Here is a 27,778-nt window from a genome sequence, read left to right as displayed (position 1 = left end):
TTATGCTAAGCCCCATGTCATCAAACCCAGACTTAACACAGTTTCAGCTCTCCCAGAAACGGCATCTCCTGATCAGCACTAGTTACGTAATCTGATAGACCACTGCCATCCCCTAAAGGAAAGTAACCTTGCAATAACCAACCCGCTTTTCTGCATAATATAACTTCCTTGTTCCTGCTCTCTGCTCACTATAAAAGTCTTCCATGGAGCTCCTTTCTATCTGCTAGATTGGATGCTGCCTGATTTGAATAGATTTTTGCTCAAATAAACTCGACATTTTTAATATGCCTCAGTTTATCTTTTAACAATGCTTATTTTGGAACTCAAGGAATGGTACTGTTAAGACGTGTGCATTTCATTATAGTTAATGATATGCATGCTGAAGTATGCATGTCATATGAAGTATGCATATGCACATGATACAGTTAATGATAGGCACCCTGAAGTATTTGGAGGAAGTGTACTAATGTCTGCGGCTTTGTAATGCATCAAAAAAAGACTGATGAATGGATAGATTGATAGATATGTGATAAAATAAGTATAATAAAAATATGGTGGGTGTATGGATACCCACTGTAAACTTTTTTCAATTTTTTCTGTCTCAAAATTTTCATAATAAAATATCCCAAAAATTAACTAGTTGATTCTTCAAATGCAAAAATTCCAAACGTTAGGTCACAAAAGCAGTTTGGATACACTTAATACTTACAATTCAGGCTACATTTTAATAAACATTTGCACCCCCCCCCAACAAATATGATTATAAGTAATTTTTAAATGTGTTGACAATCCTACTTTTTTATACATAAAGAAAACAGGTTGCATCACTTGTTAAATAAGAAAAATGTGAAATGTGTGTTTTAAGAATGTTAATAGAGAATGGTTTAATATAAACTATCTAGATAGAAAAATTAAAATCTCTTTCTCTTACACCTAACTCAAGGGTATTCCTAAGATTTTATTGTGAGCACCGAGACACCTGTGGCCCATAGCTTAATTATCATCACTAAGAACTAAGACCTTACATCAAGTGACATGACTTTACTATTTGTTCCAGCAAAATTCTTGCTCACAAAGATAGGCTGTAAATCAGTACATAACTTCATTGTTAGCTTGAGACTTCCTGAAAATCCATTTATGTGAGCAAAAGGTTGCTCATCTGGGTAAAAACCTTCCCCGTCAGGCACTCAGAAGTTGAATTGATCACTTAACTGGGCAAATCCCCTTCCTTATCAAAAAAGGGGGCAGATCTGCCTTCCAGTCTCTCATCTTGCTGGGTCCACAAGTCCTAAACTACTAAACCATGCATCATGTCCAATCCCAATGAGATCCCTGCATAGAAGAGGCCACCTTAAACTACTCCAATCTAGACTCCAAAAACCCTATAAAAATCACCCTTGACCACCCCTCTGAGACACTGCTAAGATTATGTCAAAACAGTGTTCTCCCTAAATGCAGTAAGTGAGAAACTTGGTTTTACTCTGTGAAAATTAATAAACAGAAACCTCATTTGTGTGAGGTTTGCTCTCACACACTTACCACACATCATCAATACAGACCCCAAGAGGAAGATAGGTACCTTGCATCTCCTGCAGGAAGTGATACTACTTTACTGCCCTAGAAGGAGGAAGGAAGGTTTTCTCCTTGCCCAGCAACAGCTCAGCCAATGAGAGATTGTCACAGCTCAACCAATGAAAAGCCACTAGACTTCAAACTCCCAGTTTCCTCCAATGGAGTCTTTGTTTATAACAGCCCCGCCCAACTCCCCCTTCTCCTCTGTAACAGAAGGTTCCTCTCCTTTGGTCGCCAAACTGGGCTGTGGTTCGCCATAGGTTGCACGTCTGGAATTGCAATTCTTTGCTGTTCTATAACAATCCACTTTTGCTGGTAAATAGGTGACTTTTATTTTTAAGTCCAACAACTCAGAACAGGTTATTCTGGTAGTCTTTTGGCGGGAGTGATCAGTAGACAACTGCAGTGAAGAGATTTCACAACCAGTTAAGTTTGGGCAATGCGTAAGACTCCAAGCAAATCTGGAATACTTGGGAGTCTCCAGTTTATTGTCCTGACAGAGATTCACTGGTGTCATCAACAGATTAAATTAGGACTGTAGAAAGGAGGAAGCAAAACACCTCAAGGAGGAAATCATACCAACATGGAGATGGTAAGAGCTGTAGAACTTCCTTTCTTTCCTGTCTTCATGCAGACAACGAGGACCTCTGAATGAGTCAATATAGTCCATTATTCAATTGGTATGTCATGTTATAACTGTTATTACTGCACCAGCATTGACTTTGCGATTGTGCCCTCATATTTTGCACCTTCACTTCCAGGATAAGGTTCTTAGCTTATATACAAAGAAAAGTCCTCTCTGGTCTTAGCTCCCATCTGCTTCTCCGCACCTCCGTTCAAACTTGAAACTGCAATATTCTAACTGCTGGTAGCTCCTTCGCACTCAGTTTCCTAAACTTAAGATCCCACACCTCCTATTGTCCTCTCTCCCCGGAGTTCCTAACCTTTACAACACAATTTAGGAATGATTTCCTTTGGGAAAGCCTTTGCACAAGTCCTCATCGTAGGATTCCGTAGCATCCTGGGCATATCCCCATCGTAGCCCTCAGGTACCCGTATTATAATTATCTGTTTACAGGGCTATCTTTCTCAGTAAACTGAGTTTCTTGAGGACAAATTCAGTAACTTACATGTACGTGAATCTCCTGAGTTCTACAATACCAGGCAAATCGTAGGGCTCAATAAATGTTAGTTGAACTAAATTGAAGGCTGAGGTGGGAGGATTGATGGATAGGCCAGAAAATGACATTTCAAAGCATGAAATCTTGTAAGTTGCGAGGACCTCCGTAGCTTGAGTTTCAGGCTGGCAGGAGCGCCACAGAGGGGAGTCATGGGATGGCAATGAGGTCACAGAACTGTGAGGCCAACTTAAGTCACTAAAAATAACTCCCGTTGGCAAAACTGACAAGGAGCGGAGCAAGGGGTAGCGGGTGTCCAGCATCTGGAATGCGGTGCCAGGGCCCACTTTGGAATCATCTTCCCGCAGGAACGAGAGACCGCGGAAGGGCCCAAGAACCCTTAGGGAGATAAGGCAGGTGCTTCACGAGAGCGGTGCCTAGGAGATCGGACCCAAAAGCCCACAGTCAGCCCCTACGGACACAAGGCCAAGGGGCCAGGCTGCCTCCTCCCAGCGTCAACCGCCCCTACGCTTTCTCTTCCACTTCATTTCTCTCCTGAGAGCTTTCCCACAGCCTCCAGAGTCCGCCGGCCGAAGGGACAGGCGCTGCCGGCCTCGCCTCGGAAGCCGCCTCGCCAGGGCCCAGGCTTCCTTCCCTTCACAGGACTGGGCTAGGCGGGCCGCCAAGGAGGCCGTCTCCCTGGACATCACGTGACGTGAGGAGGTGACTTCTGTTTCTTCTGAGAGAGGCTACAGACTATCAGTTCAGAAACAGGGGCTTTTCTCAGTTTGACCAACGACCCAGCTTTAGGTCCCAGCTCTCGCGCAAAATCCCTCCCTTAGGAAGGGTTTCGCGGGACCTTCCCAGGGAAGGCGCAACCGGAAGAGGCGGGCCTTCCGCCCGGAGGCGGGCGCCCGCCATCATGGCTTCTCGTGGGGTCGTTGGCATTTTCCTCCTCGCTGCTCTCCCGCTCTTGTGTCTGGAACTGCGGCGTGGGATCCCGGGTCTAGGTAAGTGTTGGCTTTCTTCTCTTGGCGCTCACACCCCGGCAACTGTCCAATGACGGTTGCGTAGAATTGCCGTCTCCCGGCCGCGTAGCCTCTGAGCGGCTTTGACTACGATTCCCAGGCTGCATCGCCTCCGCCTCCCTCTTCCGGCGCCGGGTCCTCCCAAGAGAGTCTTCCGCCGACCCCGGGAGGCCGTCTGGTCTTGGCTGAAGGTGTGTCCCTCCTCACTGGTGCAGTTTTGCGTATAAGGGGGCAGAGGTAGAAAGCACAGGAACAAACAGTCACTATCGGGTTGTGTTGAAAGCTCAAAAGGAAACAAACGGGGTGATGTGATGAGGGCCTGCTGAGGAATTAAGCAGAGATTTAAAGGATGATAAGGAGCCACTCCTTTGAAAAGCTGGGCGAAAAACATGCCAGACAAAAGGAATTGTGACATGTGGGAGGAAAAGGATGAAGATCATTGTGGCTGGATGAAGGAGTTTGAGGCAGAATGGCTCAATATAATAACGTTCATTGAGCACCTGTTATAAGCCGAACTCTAAGTGCTGTGTATTCTTTGTTTCATTTAATCTGAATGAGGACCAAAGGGCGTGGATGCTATAATAATCCCCATTTTACCAGGAGGAAACGGAGATAGAGGGAAGTTACGTGATTTCCCTAAGGTTTAAAGAGGTCACTGGCTTCTGCGTGGAGAATATTTTGGAAGGAAGCTGGAGGAGAAGCAGCTTTGAAGTTAAGCTTTGAAGTAGGCAAGTAGAGATGATGGCCGGGAGTAGGGTGATAGCAGAGGAGATGAAATGTGCACAGATTTGGGGTGTTTACAAAGTAGAATCAACGGGATTTGTTGATGGATTAATGTTTGGGGTGAAGGAAAGGAGGAATTCAAGGATGACTCCTACCTGTGGGATTGAAGAACCCTAAGTAGTTGGTAGTGCCAGTGATAAAGGGAAAACTGAAAGGAAAGTGGTGGACCTGTGGAGAATCACTTCATTTTTGGACATACTAGTGATCAGTTTACATGTCTGTCTCCCCTTTTTTTTGGTGAGGAAGATTGGCCCTGAGCTAGCACCTGTTGCCAATCTTCTTTTTGCTTGGGGAAGATTGCTGCTGAGCTAACATCTGTGCCAATCCTCCATTTTTTCTATGAGGGATGCTGCAATAGCATGGCTTGATGAGCAGTGTGTAGGTCTGCCCGGGATCCAGCCACAAACTGCTGGGCTGCGGAAGCCAGGCACAAGAACTTAACCACTAGGCCACTGGGCTGGCCCCTGTGTCTCCTTTGTTAAACTCAGTTTTAAAGTTGGAGACCATGATGAAACAGTTTTGCATATTTCCTCTCTTTCTCTCTCCACCCTCCCTCCCCACCCCCAAGAAGTCAGGTACCCAGGAATGTTGCTTGAAATAAGAAATTAAAATAAACTGCTTTTTAAAAAAACCTACAAAGACCCTTGAGAAGCCTCCTACTCACTCGAGCTGTATTAGAATCAACAAGACCTTCATCCAAATGATATACAGAAATATTATGTTCACACTTACTTATTCCAGAATTTACCTGCTTTCTTGCCTTTACAGCATCCACTCCTACTCTGCTCATCTAGAATCTTCTACTTTGCACTAATATTTGAGTCACTAGTCAATGAGAAGGTGGTGACTGATGGTTGCAGAGAGAGATCTGTTCGTGTGATAAGCTCTGACCACAGGGAAATACACTTCTTGAGGGGAGAGACCACATCTGATTTGTTTTTGTATTCCCATCACTTATCACAATGTTTAATAAAAGTAGGCCACAAGTTCTAGAAAATGCAACTGGGCTCCTGGCAGCATCTCCGTCTAGGTGCTGAAATTTTCACTTAACTCCTTTTTCCTAGAATCCTCTCTTAGTTGTGAACTGATGGTTGTTTACTTTGGTTTCTTGACATTAGTTCTGCAAATATCCAGTAACAGTATTTAAGTCTATTTTACAAATTGTACATCCTAGTGTAGCAGCTGCTGGGCTGGTTTTGTGTGGAACAGAACTTATAAATACTAATACTCTCAACTGGAGCTGCTAATTGAATTCCCAGGGGGAAAAGTGGAATTCCTAGACCTGTTCATTCATCTGGGCTGTATTTTTGGACATGTATTGAAAAATGATCCCTGTCTTTTTCTACTGTGTAAAAGCTTTCATTGGCAATACATTTTTACTCATACTTAGGCTATTTTAATGCCTAATACTTTAGCCTAATATTATATAATATAATACTTTAGGCTAATGTTTTAATGCTGGTTCCTCACATTTGTTATCCTATGAAATGCCCTGCACCTAGGCTGTTGAGAGTAGGTACAAAGAAACTCCAATGTCTTACAGTCACGTGTCACTTATCGATAGGGATACGTGCTGAGAAATGCATCGTTAGGTGATTTCATCCGTGTGCAAACATCATATGAGTGTACTTACACAAACCTAGATGGTATAGCCTACTACACACCCAGCCTTTATGGTACTCATTTTTTTTTTAAATTTCACTCTTCTTATATATTTATTTATTTTTTGGTGAGGAAGATTGGCCCTGAGCTAACATCTGTGCCAATCTTCCTCTCTTTTATTTTTTTTTTTTATATGTGGGACGCTACCACAGCATGGCTGGAGGGGCAGTGTGTAGGTCTGCCCCAGGATCCAAACCTGAAAACCCCAGGCTGCTGAAGCTCAGCTCGCAAACTTAACCACTACACCACCAGCCAGCCCCTATATGGTACTAATCTTATGAGACCACCGTCATATATGCAGGCCGTGGTTTTGCAATACATGACTGTACCTGAAAGGTGTACACACAAATCTGGTCCTTTTATATGTGACATTTGCAAATTGCTTGCTTATTAGAACACAAAGCAATATTATGGGAACATCAATCCGACAGCTCACTGGTTTGTTTAAATACCAATACTCTAGGTATTAAATTACTTTTGTAATGGCCGGAGTCATCCTAGGTTTAATTATGTGTTCTGTTGAACAACGCCTGACTCAGTAGTTAATACTGACAAAAGTTGGAAGGACTGTAATGCAAAAGAAAGTATTTCTTCTCTTTTTGTTAGTGCCCTTGAGTTGGTTCCGACTCCTCCTGACCCTGTATGCGGTAGAGGGAAACCTTGCCCCGTCTGTTTGCGCCACCTTCTCACCTTCCAGTGCTATATCAGCCAATGCCCCAAGCTACTATTCGCAGGGTTTTCTTGGCCAATTTTTTTGGAATTGTGTGGCCAAGTCCTTCTTCCTAGTCTGTCTTAGTCTGGAGGCTTCACTGAAACCTGTCTACCATGCGTGACCCTGCTGGCATTTGAAATCCCGGTGGCATAGCTTTCAGCATCACAGCAATGTGCAGTGGCTGCAGTATGACAGCTGGCAGATGGGTGGTGTGGTTCCCTGACTGGGAAACGAACCCAGGCCGTGGCGGTGAGAGCACCGAATTGTAACCACTTCTTCTCTAAACAACTTTAAATCACTTAAAAAAAAAAAGGATAACATACATATCTGTTTTTAGTTAAAAGTGATATATTTAAGTCTGTATATATGTAATTCCTTCTTTAATTTTTGGTTAATTGACTAACTAGCAGCCCAGTCACGTTGACAAGATGGTTCCTCGCACCTGTGCCTGGTAACTTCTGAGAAGTACAAAACAAAACTAAAATTTCCTGGTAGAAACTATTTTTAATCGAACTTTATATCTTTGCTCCCTCACCGTTTAGCAGATTGTGCTGCACAGAGCAGGTACTTGTTACATTTTTGCTGATTTAAGTTTCATCCTGCTTCTTAATATAAAACCAAATACTGAATTTTCACTTTTTTTCTAGGCAAATGTGTATGTGGTAATTTTATTTACAAATGAAATTGAATGAATATTGAGAAATAGAGAAATATACAGTTGCATAATTTAACTCTGAGAAGCAAGAATTTAGTGTTTCAGTGGGGTTGATAGTTTTTAAATGGAACTGGAAGTTGACAAGATGGTACCGTCACAATTTAATTCCTAATTCTCTGGATAATTTTATTTCCTTATCTGGGAAGAAGGGAGACCATAATTTATGCATTATTGATAGTTATAATATTTATAATTTAGCCAGTCACTCAAATTTTACCTGAGACAGAAGATGTTCTAGAATTGTTTGCTGAAAACTTGTTCTGGTAATGCAACAATGATGACTTTTGGCACCCAAAGGAGACTATATGAACAATCCTAATACAGTTGTAGGACTCAACTTTTACTGTGCTTTTTTAGTACGAATAATCTTCTACTGTGTTTATTATTAGTATCAAGAAAAGTGTTTTGACTTTTAATTGTAATTTTTTTTTTTTTTTACCTTTTAAGGAATTAAAGATCTAATTTTGCTGTGTGGCCGGATTTTCTTACTTCTTGCTCTTCTTACTTTAATTATTTCTGTGACTACCTCATGGCTTAACTCATTTAAATCTTCTCCCGTTTATCTGAAAGGTAAGTTTATTGTTTATACTACTCTTATACTTTTCTACTGAAATTTCTTTCCTTCATTTATTATTTATTTGCACAATAAGAACCATTTTATCATTAGTTTATGCTGTGTAATTTCAAGGTAGAGTAATCGTTACAACTTTAGTCATGATTTTGAATGGACTATAAATCCCAACATTTTTATGAGGACTGGTACATTTTCCTTACATATACATTTAAAACTATATCATTTCTAAGTTGAGACATTGCAAATTCTCTAGTTTTAAATTATGTGTTTGTGCAGCATAACTGCTGTTTGATACCAACAGCTGACAAACTAGTCTACGAATGGTAGATGTGTCTACCATTAATCTCTAAAGGCCTTTCACCCTAACTTTTCATTGCATTCTGGCAGTTTTTGTTTACATACTAATCTCTTATGTACAGTCAAGTGCACTTAATTTTAGGAAACCATGCTTATTCTTGTTTTGTTTTGTTTTTTGATAAGCAAAAGTTTGTGAGTCTTAGAAGCCTCTTAAGACAATATTGTAGTTTACCTCAGAACAGATGAATTCTGAAACGAATGCCTACAATCTTATATCCTCCTAGAAAGAAGCTAGCCAATAGTGAATTTGGTGCATTATGTTTTGTTTTGCTCTTCATTTAAATGTAAATAAATAAAAGGAAAATGAGCAGTGTTTAATTATAGCCCTTTCAAATTAACTGTGAATAAAACCAGGATCCTAAAAGGTTACGCTATTCAACCCAAAAATAAAAGACAGCATGGCCGTTTCAGAGTCTCCCAATCATGGATTTTCGAAATTTTTTCTTTCTTCTTTTGGTGAATTATTTGATCTCTTATACTTCAAAATTACTCAGTTGGAAAATTAAAATTACTCGTTGTAGCTTCTCTTAGAAATTTTGTATTAAATACATTTTGATATCAGGAAGATATTTGGTATAGATGTTAAACTATCGTGTCAAATTTTCAGTGTTTTATAAATAAGGGAAATGTGCAGTTGACATAGTTTCTGTGCTTTAAGTTGTACCTTTATGTCCCTGGAGTGCAAGTCATTTTGGTGCATTCATGGGTTGATAATTTTGAGACAATCATCACTGAAGACTAAAACCGTCTAATAAGTAATTAAGACTGTGTATAGTGCCTAATTATTGTCAGATTGTCTTCAAACGAGTGAAAAATCAGCTTGCTCACACACTTTCTATTTGCCCTACTGTCGTCGGATGTTGGGATACAAGACTGTAGATTTATCCAAAACTTTAGTTTTCCCTATTTTGTAAGATTTGCAGGATGAGGTATATCAAAAGTTCAGAAGTAGTCGGTTCTCAGTAGCCTTGAGGATGAAAGCGGCTTAATCCCCTGCTGGTGATTTATTTAAAAACTATATGCTTTGACTCAGAGTTTGGAAGGAGTCTTAGGATCACTAAGTTTGACTGATCACGTAGCAGGTTAGTGGCCAAACTGAGCCTTCTGATTTCCTGTGCACTTTTCTGTCCTAATCTTTCCTTAATAAACATGAGGAAATATTTACTGCCTTAGAGATAAAGTTGTTGACAGAAAGAAATACCCCTGTTGAATGAGCCAAGTGACTTAAAGGATATATTTTCCTAAAAGATGGATAATTCCTCAAAAGAATATGCTTAAATGAAATTAACTTAAATGAAATTTATCATACCCAGAATAAAAAAGTTCCATACAACGGCAGAAATCCTTCCTCTTGACCTTCAGTGGATTGTGACCTAAGATTGGTCCAGTCAGTATAGGAGCTGCCACGCACACCCACCCTCGGGATCTAGGCGTGTTGCTCCTACCGTCATGTCCAAAGGTCACCAATGGCACTCCTTGTGCCTCCGTGCAGCGTTCCCCCCTCATGTGCAGTAATGGGCTCCACACTGTCTGTGCCTTGAAGCTGCTGAAACCGTGTCAGGGGCCTGCAAAGAAAACCCACCATAATCATTCTTGGAACCTCCTTACCAAAACTATAACATACAATATATTAATACATGTCAGAGAATTTTGTTTCAGAAAGACCTTTTCTTATAGATTTTACGTGTGGATTTCTTTGTTTCAACTATCTGCATGGATGTCATTTTCATTATTTGAAAAATATAATCTGTGTTTTGAAGCTTGGTCTCTCCCAAAATATTAAGATCTACAAACTGTTTTCAGAGAAAATAGCATTAACCTTACTGATACTTTGGAATTAAAAAGCACTTTTATGTTTTGATGTCTTAGAAGAAGAAGAGAAGAATGAGAAAAGGCAAAAACTTGTGAGAAAAAAACAACAAGAGGCCCAGGGGGAAAAGGTAAAGCCTAATTTTTAGAGAGTTTATTATATATATAGAGAGAATACAGAAATATCTGGGGCATTTAAAATTAGGTCTTTACTTTCTGTGTTCCTGCTCAGATTTTTTTTTATAATTGAGGTCAAATTCACACGACATAAAATTAACCGTTTTAAAGTGTAAAATTCAGTGACATTTAAAACATTCACGAAGTTGTGCAACCACTACCACTGTCTAGTTCCAGAACATTTTGTTCACCCCCAAACAAAACCCCATACCTGTTAAACAGTCACTTCCCCCGCCCACTCCTTCCATTCTCTGGCAACCACAAATCGCCTTTCTCTTTAATGGATTTATTTCTTCTGGATGTTTCATATAAATGGAATCATACAACATGTGTCTGGCATCTTTCACTTAGCATAATTTTTCCAGGGTTCATCCATATAGCATATACCAGTACTTCGTTCCTTTTTATGGCCGAGTGATATTCCATTGTGTGGATATATCAAAATTTGCTTCTTTATTCATTCACTGGTAGACATTTAGTTTTTTTTCTACCTTTTGGCTATTGTGAATGGTGTTGCTGTGAATATTTGTGTACAAGTATTTGTTTGAGTACCTATTTTCAGTTCTTTTGAGTATATACAGAGGAGTGGAATTGCTGGGTCGTATGGTAATTCTCTCTTTACCTCTTGAGGAACTGCCAAACTGTTTTCCACCCCAGTTATATCATTTTATATTCCCACTAGCAACTTCTGAGGGTCCCAATTTCTCCACATCCTGACCAACATTTGTTATTCCCACTGCCTCCCTTCCTTTTAAATACCCATTGTAATGCATATGAAGTGGTATCATATTGTGGTTTTCATGTACATTTCATGTACATTGACTAATGATGTTGAGCATCTTTTCATGTGCTTGTTGGACATTTGTATGTCTTCTCTGGAGAAATGTCTATTCAAATTGTTTGCCTATTTTTAAATTGGGTTGTTTGTCTTTTTGTTGTTGAATTGGAGGAGTTCTTTATATATTCTGGATACTAGACTCTTATCAGATATATGTTTGCAAGTATTTTCTCCCCTTCTGTGGGTTGTCTTTTTACTCTCTTGATAGTGTCCTTTCATGCACAAAAATTTTTAATTTTGATGAAGTCCAATTATCTATTATTTCTTTTGTTGCTTATGCTTTTGGTGTCCTATGTAAGAATCCATTGCCAAATCCAAAGTCATGAAGATTTGCCCCTCTATTTTCTTCCGAGAGTTGTATAGTTTTAGATTTCATATTTAGGTTATTAACCCACTTTTTGACTTAATTTTTGTATGTAGTGTGAAGTGGGTATCCAGCTTCATTCTTTTGCATGTGGATATCCACTTGTCCCGGCAGCATTTGTTAAAGAGACTATTCTTTCTCCATTGAATGGTCGTGGTGGCACTGTTGTTGAAAATCAATTGGCTATAGATGCTGTTATAAATGGAATTGTTTTCTTTTTTTATTTTTCGTTACTAGTGTATAGACACACGAATGATTTTCGTGTGTTGATCTTGTACCCTGCAACTGTGCTTATTGTTATTAGCTCTGGTGGTTTTTGCGTGTAGCTTCTTTGGGATTTTCGATAAGTAAGATCCTATTATTTGAGAACAGAGATAGTTTTGCTTCCTTCTTTCCAAAATTGATGCCATGTATTTTTTTTTTTTGCCTTATTGCGCTGACTAAAACTTCTAAACATTGTTGAATAGCAATGATGAAAGTAGGCATCCTTGTCTTGTTCCCGATCTTAGAAAGCTTTTAGGCTTTCACCATTGAGTGTAATGTTAGCTATGGTTTTTTTGTGGTTTTTTTTTTGAGGAAGATCAACACTGAGCTAACATCTGCTGCCAATCTTCCTCTTTTTGCTGAGGAAGGCTGGCCGTGAGCTAACATCCAAGCCCATCTTCCTCCACTTTCTATGTGGGCCACCTACCACAGGATGGCCTTCTGAGCGGTGCCATGTCCGCACCCAGGATCCGAACTGGTGAACCCCGAGCCACCGAAACAGAACGTGTTTTTAATTAACTGCTGCACCACTGGGCCGGCCCCTGCTGTCGGCTTTTTCTAGATGCTCCTTATGTTGAGCAAGTTCCCTTCTATTCCTAGTTTCTGAGTATTTTTATCATGAAAGAATGTTGAATTTTGTCAAATGCTTTTTCTTCATCAACTGAGATGATCATGGTTTTTTTCCTCCTTTGTATTTATTAATATGTATTACATTGATTGCTTTTTCTTATGTTGACCCATCTTGCATGCTTGGGGTAAATCACACTTGGCATTGGTATGTAATCCTTTCAGTATGCTTTTGGACTCAGTTTGCTAATATTTTGTTGATAGTTTTTGGATCTATATTCATAAGGATATTGGTCTGTCCTTTTCTTGTTTTGTAGTGTCTTTGTCTTACTTGGTGTCAGGATAATGTTCACCTTGTGGAATGAGTTAGGAGCTGTTCTCACCTCTTCTGTTTTTTGGAAGAGTTTGAGAAGGATCAGTGTTAACTCTTCTTTAGAGGGTTTGAGAGAATTCATCAGTGAATCCATCTGATCCTGGACTTTTCTTCTTTTTTTTTAAAGATTTTATTTTTTTTTCCTTTTTCTCCCCAAAGCCCCCTGGTACATAGTTGTATATTCTTAGTTGTGGGTCCTTCTAGTTGTGTCACGTCGGACGCCGCCTCAGTGTGGCTCGTTGATTGGTGCCATGTCCGTGCCCGGGATTTGAACTGACGAAACACTGGGCTGCCTGCAGCGGAGCATGCGAACTTAACCACTCGGCTACGGGGCCGGCCCCTGGACTTTTCTTTGGCGGGAGGTTTTTAATTACTGAATTAATCTCTTGAGGTTTCCTATTTCTTCTTGAGTCAGTTTAGGTAATTTGTGTGTTTCTAGGAATCTGTCCATTTTATCTTGCTCATCTAATTTGATGGCATACAATTTTACATAGTAGTCTCTTATAATCCTTTTTATTTCTGTAAGGTTGGTAGTAATATCCCCACATTCATTTCTGATTTTATTTTTCTTTTTCTTAGTCAAATTAAAGGTGTGTTAATTTTGTTGATCTTTTCAAAGAACAAGTTTTTTATTTTAGTTGGTTCTATTGTTTTTCTATCCTGTTCCCTATGTTTTTATCTCTTCTGTAATCTTTACTTGCTTCCTTATGCTAGCTTTGGTTTTAGTTTGTTCTTTTTCTAGTTTTTTAAGGTGTAAAGTCAACTTACTGATTTGAGTAGTTCTTCTTTAATTAGATGTTCACAGATATAACTTTCCCTCTGAGCATTGCTTTTGCTGCATCCTATCCGAGATTGGTTTTGATAGCTAGGAACTGCATTTCCCATGGCTGGTTATCTAACACTTCTTTTCTTCACTTTGAACTGTCAGGTTGTATGTGAGCAGTAATACTCTGATCTGAATTTAGTAACAATGAAAGTGTCCTTGCAAGAGCTTTTATAGGAAGCCCTCTTGTAAATATTTGAACTTCTAAAGTTTAATGTTATCTCCTGTAGAAGTAACTGTTAATTTTTTCCCCCCCGAGGAAGATTAGCCCTGAGCTAACATCTGCCAATATTCCTCTTTTTTCTGAGGAAGACTGACCCCGAGCTAACATCCGTGCCCATCTTCCTCAACTTTATATGTGGGATGCCCACCACAGCATGGCCCACCACGCAGTACCATGTCTGCACCCGGGATCCAAACTGGTGAACCCCAGGCCGCCGAAGTGCAACGTGCACACCTAACCACTGTGCCACCAAGCCAGCCCCCAACTGTTAATTTTATTTATTTATTTTTTAAAGATTGGCACCTGAGTTAACATCTGTTGCCAATCTTTTTTTTTCTTCTTCTTCTTCTCCCCAAAGCCCCCCAGTACATAGTTGTATATTCTAGTTATGGGTCCTTCTGGTTGTGGATGCTGCCTCAACGTGGCCTGATGAGCGGTGCCATGTCCACGCCCAGGATCCGAACCGGTGAAACCCTGGGCTGCCAAAGCAGAGTTCGCGAACTTAACTCAGCCACAGGACTGGCCCCTGATTTTAAAGCCTTGCGTGCTAATTAGTAAACTATAATTCCGTCTATATGCCAATTGCATACTAATTGGCATCTATAATTCCTAAGGGTATATAAAGTTGGGATTTTTTTTGTTTGGCAAAAGTCTAAAAACTTTAACCCTGTGTCTTCTCTCTTTGGACAAAGGCAAATTAATAAATTAATATCTCCCCGTATAGTCTGTGTACATAGCAAGTACCCAGCCTGTGCAGACATGTTGCCTGATGATACATAAAATTTTTGAATCTTTGCATTCTAAAAAGGTGATTTTTCTGCTCTGACTCTTAATTGATAATTTGATTTGTTATAGAATTACAGGTTGAAAATCATTAGATTTTGAAATACTGCACTATTATCCTCAAATTCCAGTGTGGTTTTCAAGTTTCTTTTTTCTCCTCGTTAATTTAGCCTTCACTTTTCATGTTGGAGTCTTTCCTTAAACATCTGGTAACCCTTGGCCCTCTCCTTTCAGATTTAAGAATGGTGCACTAAAACGCTAATTGATGGTGTATGTATTTGTAAAATTTCATCAGCTTTGTGTTCTTTACTGTTTATAAGTTATACTTATATATATAAAGCGAATTGGAATTTCTGTATTATGAGGGTGGAGCTTGATGGTTGTCTGCTGGTGTTGGGTGTACGCCAACTTAACTGCAGGGTGACTGAGGAGTAATTTAACTTTGTCAGTATCTATGTTCCTCTTTTGCAATTCACCTTCTCTAGAAAGGGCGCCTCCTTCTCCCGCCTGGGGGAGTTAGAGCCTGGCCGCCAGCAGCCTGAGTCTGGTGGGGAAGGTGGCTGGGGAGTCTTACCTTTCAGTGTGTACATTTTTACTCTCTGTTTTAGTTTGCACTCCTGCCCTCCACTAGGCCTGGGATCGTGACTGCAGCCTCTCTGGTTCAGATTCCCAGAGAATAAACCTTCCATGCCTGGATGTGTGGTAGGTTAGTAGATGTGGGGTCTACTGGCTCTTCTGTCTTTCTTCCCATCTTTTCCCTAAGAACCTCAGGTGCAAAGAATTGGAATAGTCATAATCCTTGGTTCACTACAAATGTCATTGGTTGATACATGGCTTCCCCTGAGGCCCCCCTTTTGAAGCTCTGCACCTCACCCGTGTCCCTGCCATGGTATCTGGTGTCTCTCCTGAGCTGCTCCAGGTCTGCGGGGTGCACAGCGTGCTTCTTACTGTTGTCCTCCTTAGCAAGCCCTTAGGTTACGGTTCTCTCACCCTGTTCTATCAGTTAGCACTCCTCCCTCTGTCCTTACACTGAGTGGTCTGCAGGTTATAGTATTTCTTTGTTTCATTGGTGGTGGAATTTGGGTTTCTATTTCTTGTTCACATGGTTGTTTTGGGTTGATTTTCAAGAGGAGAGGGAGGCAAAAATAATTTCACTTGGTCATCTTAAAACCAGAATCTCCATTTTCTTTTGACTCCAAAAAATATTTTCTGCTTTACCATCATTGAGCCATTCAGTTAACACTCTTCCAAGTGAGTTCACGCCTCAGGCATGATGCCTTGAACAAATCGCTCTGACTGCAGCTCCTAGAGCTCAAGGACCATTTGGATCTATAGGCAGGCTGCCATACAAGCACAAGTTAGAATATTCGTTTCTATTTGCATTATATACAAATGCATATATTTAGAGAGTGATGCAAAAGTGGAGGATGCTGCTTTTTGGGCAAAATTCAGGTATTGTGAAAACACAGTTTCTTACCTGGTTTTTACTTACAACTTTATAGACAGTGTAAAATCTTAGGAATTAAGTTAATGTATAGTAACAGCGTCTAATTTTCTTTTTTTTGAACAGGCCAGCAGATACATAGAAAATGTTCTAAAACCTCACCAGAAAACGAAATTGAAAAAACTGGAAGAGCGCTTTTATCAGATGATGGGTGAAACCTGGAAGTTAAGCAATGGTCATAAACTTGGGGTTAGGAAATGTTCTCATGTTATATTTTGAATTCTGCTCTTATGTTTCCTTTCACATATATTTCTTTTGAAAAATTGCAAATGACGTTAAACTGTTATTACAGTCTGTTTTTTAGGAATCTTAATAATAGTGATGGTACATCAGTTTTGTTCAGCAGATTTATGTATCAAATGGTTGAGTGGTTTTTGGTGCCTGCAGAGCATGTAACTTAGATCCTTGAAAAGCTCGAACAGAAGGTAGTCTTTGAGAAAACTGTTGACTACGTCACTGTTTTATATGCGTGAATTCAGATCCTTCCTCAAGTAAGATCTCCAAGGTCTAATAAGCTCACATTATATTCATTATGTTTGGCTCTGTTTTTTAAAGATTTTTATTGAGGTAACATTGGTTTATTACATTATATAAATTTCAGGTGTACGTCATTATATTTTGATTTCTGTGTGGACTACATCATGTTTACCACCCAAAGACTAATTACCATCTGTCACCGTACACGGTCAGCCCTTTCACGCCCCCGCCTCCCCCCTTCCACTCTGGTAACCACCAGTCTAATCTCTGTGTCTGTGTGTTTCTTTGTTGTTTGTTTGGCTCTGTTTTGGTAAAACCAGTTAACCTGTGACTCTTTTCCTCTGGTACTGAGTATGAATTTTGTCATTTGCTAATGGAAGTTTACAATTTGAAGTTTTCTTACAGAGGAAAAAGGATATTCATAAAGGAATTAAATTTTAGAGTAACTGGCCACAGCTTTTGTGTGTAAGATCATTTCTGTCCCAAATACTTTTTTGTTTATTCTGCTTTCTGTTTATACTGCACCTTTCACCATGTTTTAAAGAAAATAATCCAGTAAACAGGATTCTTACAGTGAAGCAGAATCAGTTTTTGTTCTTCATTTCACGATGGCAAATGTGTCATAAAACAATCAAGAGTAATAAAATTAGTGTGGAAGATGGGCAACATAAAATGCAGCTGCTCTGTGTCGTGATTTCCCTTCTCAGTTGAGTTTGTCTCCTCTTCAGTTTTGCCGTGTTAGACATTGGCAGCCTGATTTTAGCCGCCACAGCTCTTTCTGAAATGGTCACAATCTGAATTAGTCACCCTGCCCCTTGCTTTTAGGCTGTGTCTTCACGGCACTGCTAGTATATATTTTAACATAGTTAGTGGGGACCACAAAAAGTTAGGGACATGGTAGACTGCTGGTGTTGCTGTGACTTAAGGCTCTTAGGACTATCAAAGAACGTGAGCATCGGCACGTTAGAGCTGGAGGGAAGTGTATCCCTCGGCTGATCCAGCCCCCTGGTTTGCAGGGGGGCGGCCTAAGTTTAGCCAGTTAATTGTTCTGCATCAAGATCTCTTGACTCCTGGTCCCCACGCTCCTTCCACCAGATTCTCTTAGGATAAAGGAATGGGGAAAATGGCGGCCATTTTAATCTAATAAAGAGAACTTTTAGAAGGTCAGTGGATATGGAAGAAAGGCATTATTGAACAAATACATGTATATTTGAGAATTTGGCATTTACGTCAATGATCTGGTTAAGGAAGATGTTTTAATAGACAATATTAATAAAAAGTAATCTTTATGATTTCTGGAATACAATTTTTTACCTCCTAAAGTAATTAATTCAAATGGAAGATCAAAATTTGAATTTGAGGAACTAAAGTATGTTTATATATAACAAGATACTAGGGCCTCATTCGGCTAAGGAAGTTCTGCATGGTCTCATACATAGACATAATGTTTTTATACACAGGTTCTATTTTCACAGCTTTTTAAGGTGTGATCCCTTGGAGGAAAGTGTATCATCCAGGTTTTCTTCTTTCTTACATCCTACTGAAAAACCTGAGGGTCGTTTAAAATGGAAAGGTCCCTCTTAGCCTTGTATCTGTTGGAGGGAACCCCAGACCTAGATAAGGGTAGTTCCTATAAAACATTAAGCTCCATGTTTTGTTGTCTGAGGAGATAAAGCTTTAATTTTCTGGATCTAATGATGACTTAATTGTATTTTTTTACTGAAATGCTATCAGGGTAAAAGAAATAACCATTTTGAACGTAATAGAGTCCATAGCATCTCTTTAGAAATTCTCTGTTGTTTTTGACCAGAGTGGTGAAGATTTGGTGCTTGAAAATGAGAGTCAGACATCTTTTGAAACTTCAAACAGAGAAGCAGCAAAGAGACGGAACTTGCTTAAGTGTTTAACCAAAGTTTCACCACCTGCTGAAAAGCCCACACAGAGGGAGGTGCGTCACTTAATGCCTGCTCAATGAAGGTGTCAGCGTGCGGAGGGCGGGGGAGTGTTGTTCTGTGGGTGAGGTGGGATACTGAGTGAAGATTAGGACTGGCTTTTAATCCAGATGATGTCTTCCCCTACTATCTTACAAAGCGATCAGCTTCATTAAGAATCGCTTTTCCTGAGCTAGCGCTGATGGCCTAGTGATTAAAGTTTGGCGCACTCTGCTTTGGTGGCCCGGGTTGGGTTCTCAGGTGTGGAACCACACCACTCATCCATCGTTAGCCATGCTCTGGCAGTGGCTCACATAGAAGAACTAGAAGGACTTACAATTAGGATATACAACTATGTGCTGGGGTTTTAGGGACGGGAAAAAAAAAAAAAGAAATACAGGCATTGCACAGCAAAAATAAACCTATGTCTAGACTTTAGGTTGTCAACAGAATTAATTTAAAAAAAAATCACTTTTCCTGTTTAATATTAATATTAATATTCTGAACCAAACTTAGAAGGAAGCTATGAAGATAAATGGACACTATTAGATAATGCTCAGTTCTTTCTGAGGAAGTAACTTGATTGTATAGAAATGAAAAATATACTGTTTAATAAGGGAAATATTTCTTTTTTTTCCCCCCCAAAGCCCCAGTACATAATTGTATACCCGAGTTGTAAGTCATTCTAATTGTTTTTTGTGGGATGCTGCCACAGCATGGCCTGGTGAGTGGTGTATAGTTCTGTGCCTAGGATCCAAACCAGCGAATCCCGGGCTACTAAAGCTGAGCACACGAACTTAACCACTGGGCCAAGGGGCCGGCCTCGGGAAATATTTCTATGAGTAGCTAAGGCATGATTAAGCCATATTTAGTGAATGGCTAATATTATTAACATGAGTGTATCATTTTTCTCAGTGGTCCTTCTCGGGAATGGGTTAGCAACCATTCACTTTAGAACAGTGCCCAGATTTATTATTCCTTGTTTTCTTTCGAATCTTTCATCCCTAAGTTGACTCTGATTTGGAGATGGTAAAGGTTGGAAATAAGAAGTCTGTTTTTACCTACTCTTGGGTAAAGCTGGTAGGCCATCTGCTCCCTCACAGTACTGTCTAATGTATTGCTTCTCACTCTGAGGTTTCCTGGTCCCTTAATGGAGCTGAGTGTGGGAATCAGACCATTGAACTATTTCTAATATTTCAAAAAGATCTAATGAACTCTATGGACTAATTAAAAATTCAAGACTCTTTGCTTTTTCAAGAGTATGTCCAGATAATTCTCTTTGTTTTTTCAAGAGCATGTCGAGATAATTCAAGACATGAATTATCTCTTGCTGATGGTAAATTTTGGTTGACTGTCATCATGCTTTTGACACCAAAGGAAAACAAATAGTTTACTTACTAGATGCAGTTAATGGTTGTTAGACAAAGTGTTGCAAAACATGGAGTCCAAGGGATTAAAAAATAAAAAAGCATTCCTAGAGGTGAAATTGCTGGTAACAAGTGTTTTAATGAGAGAAAATGCTCTGAACACCTGATTTCTTAATAGAGTAACAGAAATAGGGAAATGTGAGTAAATCTTGAAAATGAAGTGGTTGTTAGCCAGTCCCCCAGAAGTGCCAGTGAAGAAAAATACACACTCAGTTTAAAATGTTTATATGTATGAATCTCAGGCTAAAATGTGTATATTTATGAATCTAAATAACTTTGGGGTCTTTTTGAACTTAATTCATGTTAATATTTGTCCTCTGTTTCCTTAAATAGGACATTTTTACATAGTATCTTGGATCATCATAAAAACAAAATTCTTTAAATGTGCGTAGATTGGTAGTTGTCGTCTCAAATCCTATTTTTATGGTCTATTGTTATGACAAAGTTGCTTACCCAAAAATGTTTATCAATTGAGCTCTCATTCTCATTGTATACTTTTTATAAACACATACTTTTTGTATATTAAAAGAAAAGACTTCACTAAGCTTAGATCTGTCTAAACTCTATATTGAAAGGAACTCTTCTTGTTGAGATTATCGTTTTCTTCTTTGGATGCTTATGTTCCTGTTCCTAATAGTTACTTTTCTTTAGGTTCTTGACTTACCTGAAGAACCTCCTGAAACAGCTGAAGAAGTAAGCTTATTTTTTTTCTTTAAAAATTGTAGTTTCTCTAACATCAAGTATGTCTTATCTGAATTTGGGTTTGGAAGGAGAAGATAGTGTAAGTGTCGATGTGATGCACTGTCACTAAGGGGTTGGTTTGCACATGGTGTCGGGTCAGACTCCTCGGCTCCGGTGGTATTCCGGAAGCCTGCTGTCCTCTGAGTTTGTTTTTAGAGCCCTCGCTTCATCAGGCCGACATAGGATAGCTGGTCCTTCCCAGAACTTCAGGTCAGCATTTGAGTTACTTATTAAAACAGAATCAAAATAGGCAGATGACTTCAAGTTGTAGTTTTCCCCTTAAAAAAGAGAAAAGGAAAGAATGCAGCTACTTTGTAGATCCTTGAATTGAAGGACTGTCTGTTGTAGCCAACTTTTTGAGGATAATGAAAATAGACAAATAGACGTTAAGCACAGAGTGTGATTATCTTCATAAAAGTTAAAAATAAGAAAAAGAAGGCATTCTGTTTTGGGGAGCGTGCTCTTCCAACCCGTCCTCCACCCTATCACCCTAATAAAGTGTTTTCAAAGGAAAAAAGGCATGCCTGGCGTAGGGAATGAGAGGCAGATGGTTACTCATGCTTTTAGGATATTTGTCTTTGTTGTTATATAGTCACATTGTTTCTGCCTTTCTGCAAAATACTATTTCCTGTTTTGTCACCTTAATGGTTTTGCTCTGGTGTCATAATCATTCCATACCATATTACATAATCATGACATATTCATAAAGCCTTTCCATGTCATAACAAATATGTTTTAACCCCTAACTACATAACTTTGGTGAGTACATATGTGAAAGGATAATTTCACTTTTAGGAACGCTGGAAATTATAATTTTTAGGAAATTCTCTATTTTCTTATTTAAGTGAGGTCCCATTAAATGTCTGCTGTCACCCACAGAGTAGAAGGACATCTTTATAATTCTGTATTGCTGGGGCAACTAACATTCATTTTAAAGGCTATCACAGCCAGATGAAGCTGTCACTATATGTATGTTTATTTCTGTATGTGTTGTAGCTGTCACTCTAAAGTAGTGAGCCATAAGAGAAAATTCCTGTTACAGTGGAAGCCCGCTTGGATTTAGAAGCAGACTAATAGATGAGTGAACTAATGACTAACATGGATTTCTGACAAGGAAGGAGGGATCTGAAACATAATTACTGCAATTCTTACTTAAGCAGTACACCTGGGTTTTTTAGTGTCTCCTATGTATTTAGTTTTGCAACCTTCTATAGAGTTCTAAAATAATGTGGTAAGATTTTTAAAATGAGAGGAGGAAATAATTCATGGTAGTCTGGAATTCACAATGGAATATTCACCATATATTACTGTTCTACTTTTAGAATTTGAAAATAATTTTGTAAATCATCATATAATGTTGCCATATTACCATAGCAACAATTTTCATTATTGTATGCCATCTTATTTCATTTTAAGGAGTACAAATTTCAGTTAGTGCTGCTACTTTTTTTTTTTGAGGAAGATTAGCCCTGAGCTAACTACTGCCAATCCTCCTCTCTTTGCTGAGGAAGACTGGCCCTGAGCTAACATCCATGCCCATCTTCCTCTACTTTATACGTGGGACACCTACCGCAGCATGGCTTTTTGCCAAGCAGTGCCATGTCCACACCCGGGATCCAAACCAGCGAACCCCAAGCAGCCGAGAAGCAGAACGTGTGCACTTAACCTCTGGGCCACCGGGCCGGCCCCAGTGCTGCTACTTTTAATTTAGATTCCATTTAAGAATCTGCGTTTGGGACAATGTTTTACTTTCTAATTTGGATTGTGTCCCAGGCCATTTACCCATCCATATGTCAGCCCACTACATTGTCAGTAATAGTAGGAGAAATTGTGCAGCCAACTTTCACAGTAATTGTAATAACAGAACAATTGCTGGATTTCAAACAATGATAGTTTGTCTCTCCCAAGTTTTTATCTAATTCTAATGAAAAACATTAATTGGCTGTATTTTAACCCTAGTTTCTCATAAAGCATTTGGCTTTAATTCTATCAGATCATTAAAGTTTGAACAAAATCTCACTGTAAAAGTTAAATTTTATTCTTCCTAAAAATAAGCAAAATTTGGGGCTGGCCCCATGGCCTAGTGGTTAAGTTTGGCATGCTCCACTTGGTGGCCTGGGTTCGGATCCTGGGTGCAGACCTACACCATGCATCAGCAGCCATGCTGTGGTGGCAACCCACGTACAAAATAAAGGAAGATTGGCAACAGAGGTTAGCTCAGAGTCAATCTTCCTCAGCAAAAAAAAGCAAAATTGGCTTTTAATATGTGATTCAGTTGTTTTGTGATTTCTTTGTTTTATTACAAAACTTTTCTTTAGTAGAAGTAATAACAGAGCTGAACATTACACTGATTCAGATACCTTACCTCCTTGGTTGGAGATATTTTCTAATACGGCTTTCCTGAAGGGGGTAGATGCTGCTGTGAAACCACCATTTTTATGTACCATAAATCCCAGGACAGTATGATGATGTTAACCATGAGAAAGGGTTTCCTACAAGTAAATAATGAGCATCAGAATAAATTACTAATTCATCATCTTTTCTTTTTAGAATGTCCTTTAATATACTAGCAGTTTGCAAGCTCTTTTTAGCTATTTAATCATTTGATCAAAGGAAAGATGATGAGGAAGCCCAGTATATAGAGCAGATAAAGCAGGAGCTGCTCCCAGGGGAGGAGGCCTCCTCGAGCGCCCAGCCCCCAGGACCAGCTCTAGACTGCTCTCTCCTTGCCTGGATGCTGCGGGCCTGGTGCGCAGCCTACAGCAGGAGTGGACGGGCTAACCTTTGGTTCCTTCCGACCTGGTGCTTTTCTTCCTGTGGTCTCTGAGGTGGCACAGGGTCTTGGTTTGGTAGGTCACTTCTGAAGCCCAGCTGCAATTTTGGTCTTATCTGGGCAGACAGAGCCATTGAAGTTCTGGTGTCCTTTCTGCAAGGCTCTGCCCCTGGTCTCCTCAATCAGGAGGAAGATGTGTTTCAGTTTCAGAATTATTTCTGTGTTTAGAGTGAATTTATCTGGACCTTTATGTTGGTTTACAACTCTCAGAGCTAAATTCCTACAAAACCCGACGTGCTGTTATGACTGCCAACGTTTCCTAGGAGTAGTAATTTTGGAACTGCAAAAAGCAGTGCGTTGGAATTCTTACCTGAACATTTTTGTTCCTCAGGTAGTTACTGTTGCTCTCCGATGTCCAAGTGGGAAGGTCCTGAGGAGACGGTTTTTTAAGTCTTGCAGTTCACAGGTGAGGAAATTCTTATCTTGAGAAGTGTTTTTGTTGAATTTGGCAATAGTTTCTTCCCCTGCAGTGGAGGAGGTGTTATCGCACTGTTGGCTGGTGCGCCCCTCAGGCCAGGGTAAGGGCATTTATATGTGCTCTAAGATGCTGCGGAAATTGGAATCGTTAGCCATGCTGCTGGCTGGGCCTTTTTGAATTGTGATTTCTGCATTCAAATTTTTTCAGTTCTTCCTTGTCCTATTTCTTTTTTATTTGTTGTTTTTTGTTTTAATTACATTTTTGCAGCTTGGTGGGTAAGATGCTTTCAAAGCAGCCAGTATTAACTTTATTCTCATTATCCCTGATGGATTGTTAACCTTTGCCCCACTGTTTATGTGTAATTTTCAAATCATTCTTTAAGGCTTGTTTCCTTTCGTCCTAATAGATTCTTCCTTCTCTTAAAAACTATACTGTGTTCGTTAGCAATAATTTGGAAAACAGAAAAAAATTTTGATCTGTAGTCGGACACCAAAGCCAATTACTAATATTTTGATGTATTTCTATTTTTAATGCATAACATATAATTATGCATGCATTAAAAATATAGCTAAATAATATTCTATCCTGATTGTTGCATTTAACTTTCTATGACAAGAATGCTATAAACCATAATGGAAAATACTGATGGATTTGACTGCATAAAAACTTAAAATTCTATAAAGAAAGAGTTTATAAAGTTAAATAAAAATTTGGAAAAAATGTTTTACTGTCTATGTGTGGTAGAGTCATTTCTTTATAAGGAGCTATAGAAATGAAGGGAAAGATAAACAGCTCAGCCCAATCACTGATAAGAAACATGGAAGATTTCCTAAAGAAGAAAGACCAAGTGACAGATAAAAATATGAAAAACATATTTGGCCTCACTTAGAATCAAAGAAGTGCAAATTAAAATGGGACATCATTGGGGCTGGCCCCGTGGCCGAGTGGTTAAGTTCGCGTGCTCCGCTGCAGGTGGCCCAGTGTTTTGTTGGTTCGAATCCTGGGCGCGGACATGGCACTGCTCATCAAACTACGCTGAGGCAGCCTCCCACATTTCACAACTAGAAGGACCCACAACGAAGAATATACAACTATGTACTGGGGGGGCTTTGGGGAGAAAAAGGAAAAAAATAAAATCTTTAAAAAAAAAATTAAAAATAAAATGGGACATCATTTTCTACCTATCAGATTGTCAAAGATTAAAAAGAAGAGTACCCAGTTCTGGTCAGTATGTGGGGAAAACAGGGATTCTCATTAATTGCTCATGTGCGTGTAAATTGGACCAGTGTTCTTGTGGGATAATTTACCAGTATATATCTTTAAAATATTTAAAACATAATCTTTTGGTCCAGTAATTTCATTTATGAGAATTTATTCTTGGAAATAAGGCAAATGATCAAAAGTGTAAGTGTTTGTGTAGAGATTGGTTAAATTAAGGCATATCCAGATATCGGAAAATTATGGAGCTTTATGGCATAGATGTACATTTATTACGTGGAATATCAGTAGGTTCGTGGATGGTGGTTAGCAGTAGAAGTGAGGGAGTACCTATAATTGGTGCTCCAGCTTCCCCCAAGGGCATTCTTTCATTCAGGTTTCTCCCTCAAGCAACAAATCATCCTCTGGCAGGCATTGTAAGTGGAAATTTGGATAGTTACTATGGGAATCTTCATGACATGAAATGTTAAAAATTTATAGGGATGGCCCATTGAAAGTCAGGCTATCATAAGGCGGCGTCTCTGGGGCCTGGGCATGTCTATTATGACAAAGTTCCTGAGTGATTCTGATGTAGACTCTTGGCTTAGATTTTGATCTAAATAATCTTTTTTCCAAATGCCAACCTTTCGTTCTCAATCTTTTTATAAATTTTTCTATTCCCTATGGTTGGGGGTTTCCTAATTGTTAAATGCGTCTCCTATCTGGAGGCGTCAGTAGTCCCTAAGCCTTCTCTGAAACAGAAGGTGTTAAAGGTTATTCACATCTCAGAATTCATGGCATGCTGTTTCCCTTTACACTCTAGAAGGTTCCTTCGAAAGGTGTGAGAGTTCTGTTTCATTACTCCTAGGGGCATGATTGAACAATGAAAGAATTGTGAAATAACATGGTGATCTGGAGGACACAACTCTGTACAGTATTTGGTAACTAAACTTTTTATCTTTTAGGTCTTATTTGACTGGATGATGAAAATTGGCTACCACACATCCCTATACAGCCTCTCTACTTCCTTTCCCAGAAGGCCTCTGGAAGTGGAGGGAGGTTGCTCACTGCAGGATGTAGGAATAACTGTGGACACTGTGCTCAATGTGGAAGAGAAAGAGCAGAGCCACTGGTAAAGAAATGAGAACTACCTGTTCTACATAAAATCGGTTATGCCGTGCCCTTACAGGACAATAAATAATTCACACGGAAATCGTGCCCTTCCTTGGTTGAGCTCAAGGCAGTAAGCACTTTAATGTTGATGGACATAAAGGATTAGAGAAGGATTGCTCTCTGCATATAGTAATTTTTGGAGTGTGCCATCTTATAATGTACCAAATGAGAACTAGGTAAAAATGTATACAATAACGCACTCAATAGTTTGTATTTTTCCTAGCTGACATCATTTATTGGTATGTTGAGACAAAGTCTCATGACTTTTTCTGCCTCTTCAGTCTGTCTTGCCACACTGAACATTTCACACGTAAGTCACACTCTTTAAAATCTTTTAAGTAGAAATGTTTATTCTGCTGTATTGCTGGAAATTAAACTTTAAAGATGTTTCAAAGCTCTTTAAGGCTTTAAAGTTCTTTTCGATAGGTATGTATTAATGTTTAACTACTGTTTGAGATTTATATAATTTTGCCTTGCATTAAATTGTAACATTCCGGATGGATCAGTATTTTTTAAAATAAAACAATGAAAACATTAAAAACGTAAGTGAATTTTTGTTTGTATCTCTGGTCATTTCGTTTTCTTCCTTACAACCTGTAATGATGTATTCATGGACTCTGATATCGAGTTTACACTCCAAGTGTGGTACAAAGGGCTCTTTGTTCTAGTCACTCCCTTTTTCTTTTCCCATGCTCTGTCGTACAAGTCAGTTAACTTGACTCCTCTGTGTATTGCCCTTTATTTAATGCTCCTTTATACTATTCTTCTGTAGAATCTGTTACACTGTATTATAGCTATATTTTTGTTTTTCCAAATACATAATTCCTCAAAGGTAAAGGTTATGTCTTTTTTTTCCCTTAAATGTACCTAGTAGGGGGCTGGCCCTGTGGCTGAGTGGTTAAGTTTGTGCACTCTGCTTCGGTGGCCCAGGGTTTTGCCGGTTCGGATCCTGGGTGCAGACATGGCACTGCTCATCAGGCTATGCTGAGGCAGTGTCCCACACAGCACAACTAGAGGCACTCACAACTAGAATATCCAACTTCATACTGGGTGGCTTTGGGGAGAAGAAGAATAAGAAGCAGAAAAAAAAATACCTAGTGTATAGTAGGTGCTTAATACATGTTTGAAAATAATAAGTTTTCTCAACTTTTACCTTTTTTTTTGTCTCTGGAATATCCCACATTGAAAAATACGCAACATTTTTTTCCTGATTATAAATTAATTGTGAAAGTGTTTCAGAAATTTACCAAGTTACCAAAACTAATTAAAATCACCCATAATCCCAATACCCAGAAATAAACATAACTAACATCATGGTTTTCTGTATGTCCTGCC

General features: G+C 39.3%; 1 protein-coding gene across 1 annotated transcript; it reads left to right on the top strand.

Annotated features, from left to right (window-relative positions):
* The first annotated feature begins 2,954 nt into the window (after window positions 1-2,954).
* Window positions 2,955-26,994, top strand: UBXN8 (UBX domain protein 8). Its single transcript, XM_014830761.3, has 8 exons — window positions 2,955-3,700; window positions 8,038-8,160; window positions 10,391-10,461; window positions 16,313-16,435; window positions 18,534-18,671; window positions 20,733-20,774; window positions 23,987-24,061; window positions 26,236-26,994. Exons 1-8 carry the CDS (start codon window positions 3,613-3,615, stop codon window positions 26,404-26,406), a joined length of 831 nt encoding a protein of 276 aa, XP_014686247.1. The 5' UTR covers window positions 2,955-3,612; the 3' UTR covers window positions 26,407-26,994.
* Window positions 26,995-27,778: the final 784 nt, after the last annotated feature.

Source organism: Equus asinus, chromosome 27, assembly GCF_041296235.1.
Source record: "Equus asinus isolate D_3611 breed Donkey chromosome 27, EquAss-T2T_v2, whole genome shotgun sequence".
Classification (NCBI taxonomy): Eukaryota; Metazoa; Chordata; class Mammalia; order Perissodactyla; family Equidae; genus Equus; species Equus asinus.
The sequence above is the reverse complement of the archived record's forward strand: the minus strand, read 5'-3'. Positions and strand labels throughout refer to the sequence as shown.

Coding starts and splice junctions, on each gene's coding strand:
- UBXN8 (XM_014830761.3), top strand. CDS start 3,613: ATGGCTTCTCGTGGGGTCGTTGGCATTTTCCTCCTCGCTGCTCTCCCG. Junction 20,775..23,986: donor CTCCTGAAACAGCTGAAGAA/GTAAGCTTATTT, acceptor TTTGTTCCTCAG/GTAGTTACTGTTGCTCTCCG. Junction 24,062..26,235: donor TTAAGTCTTGCAGTTCACAG/GTGAGGAAATTC, acceptor TTTATCTTTTAG/GTCTTATTTGACTGGATGAT.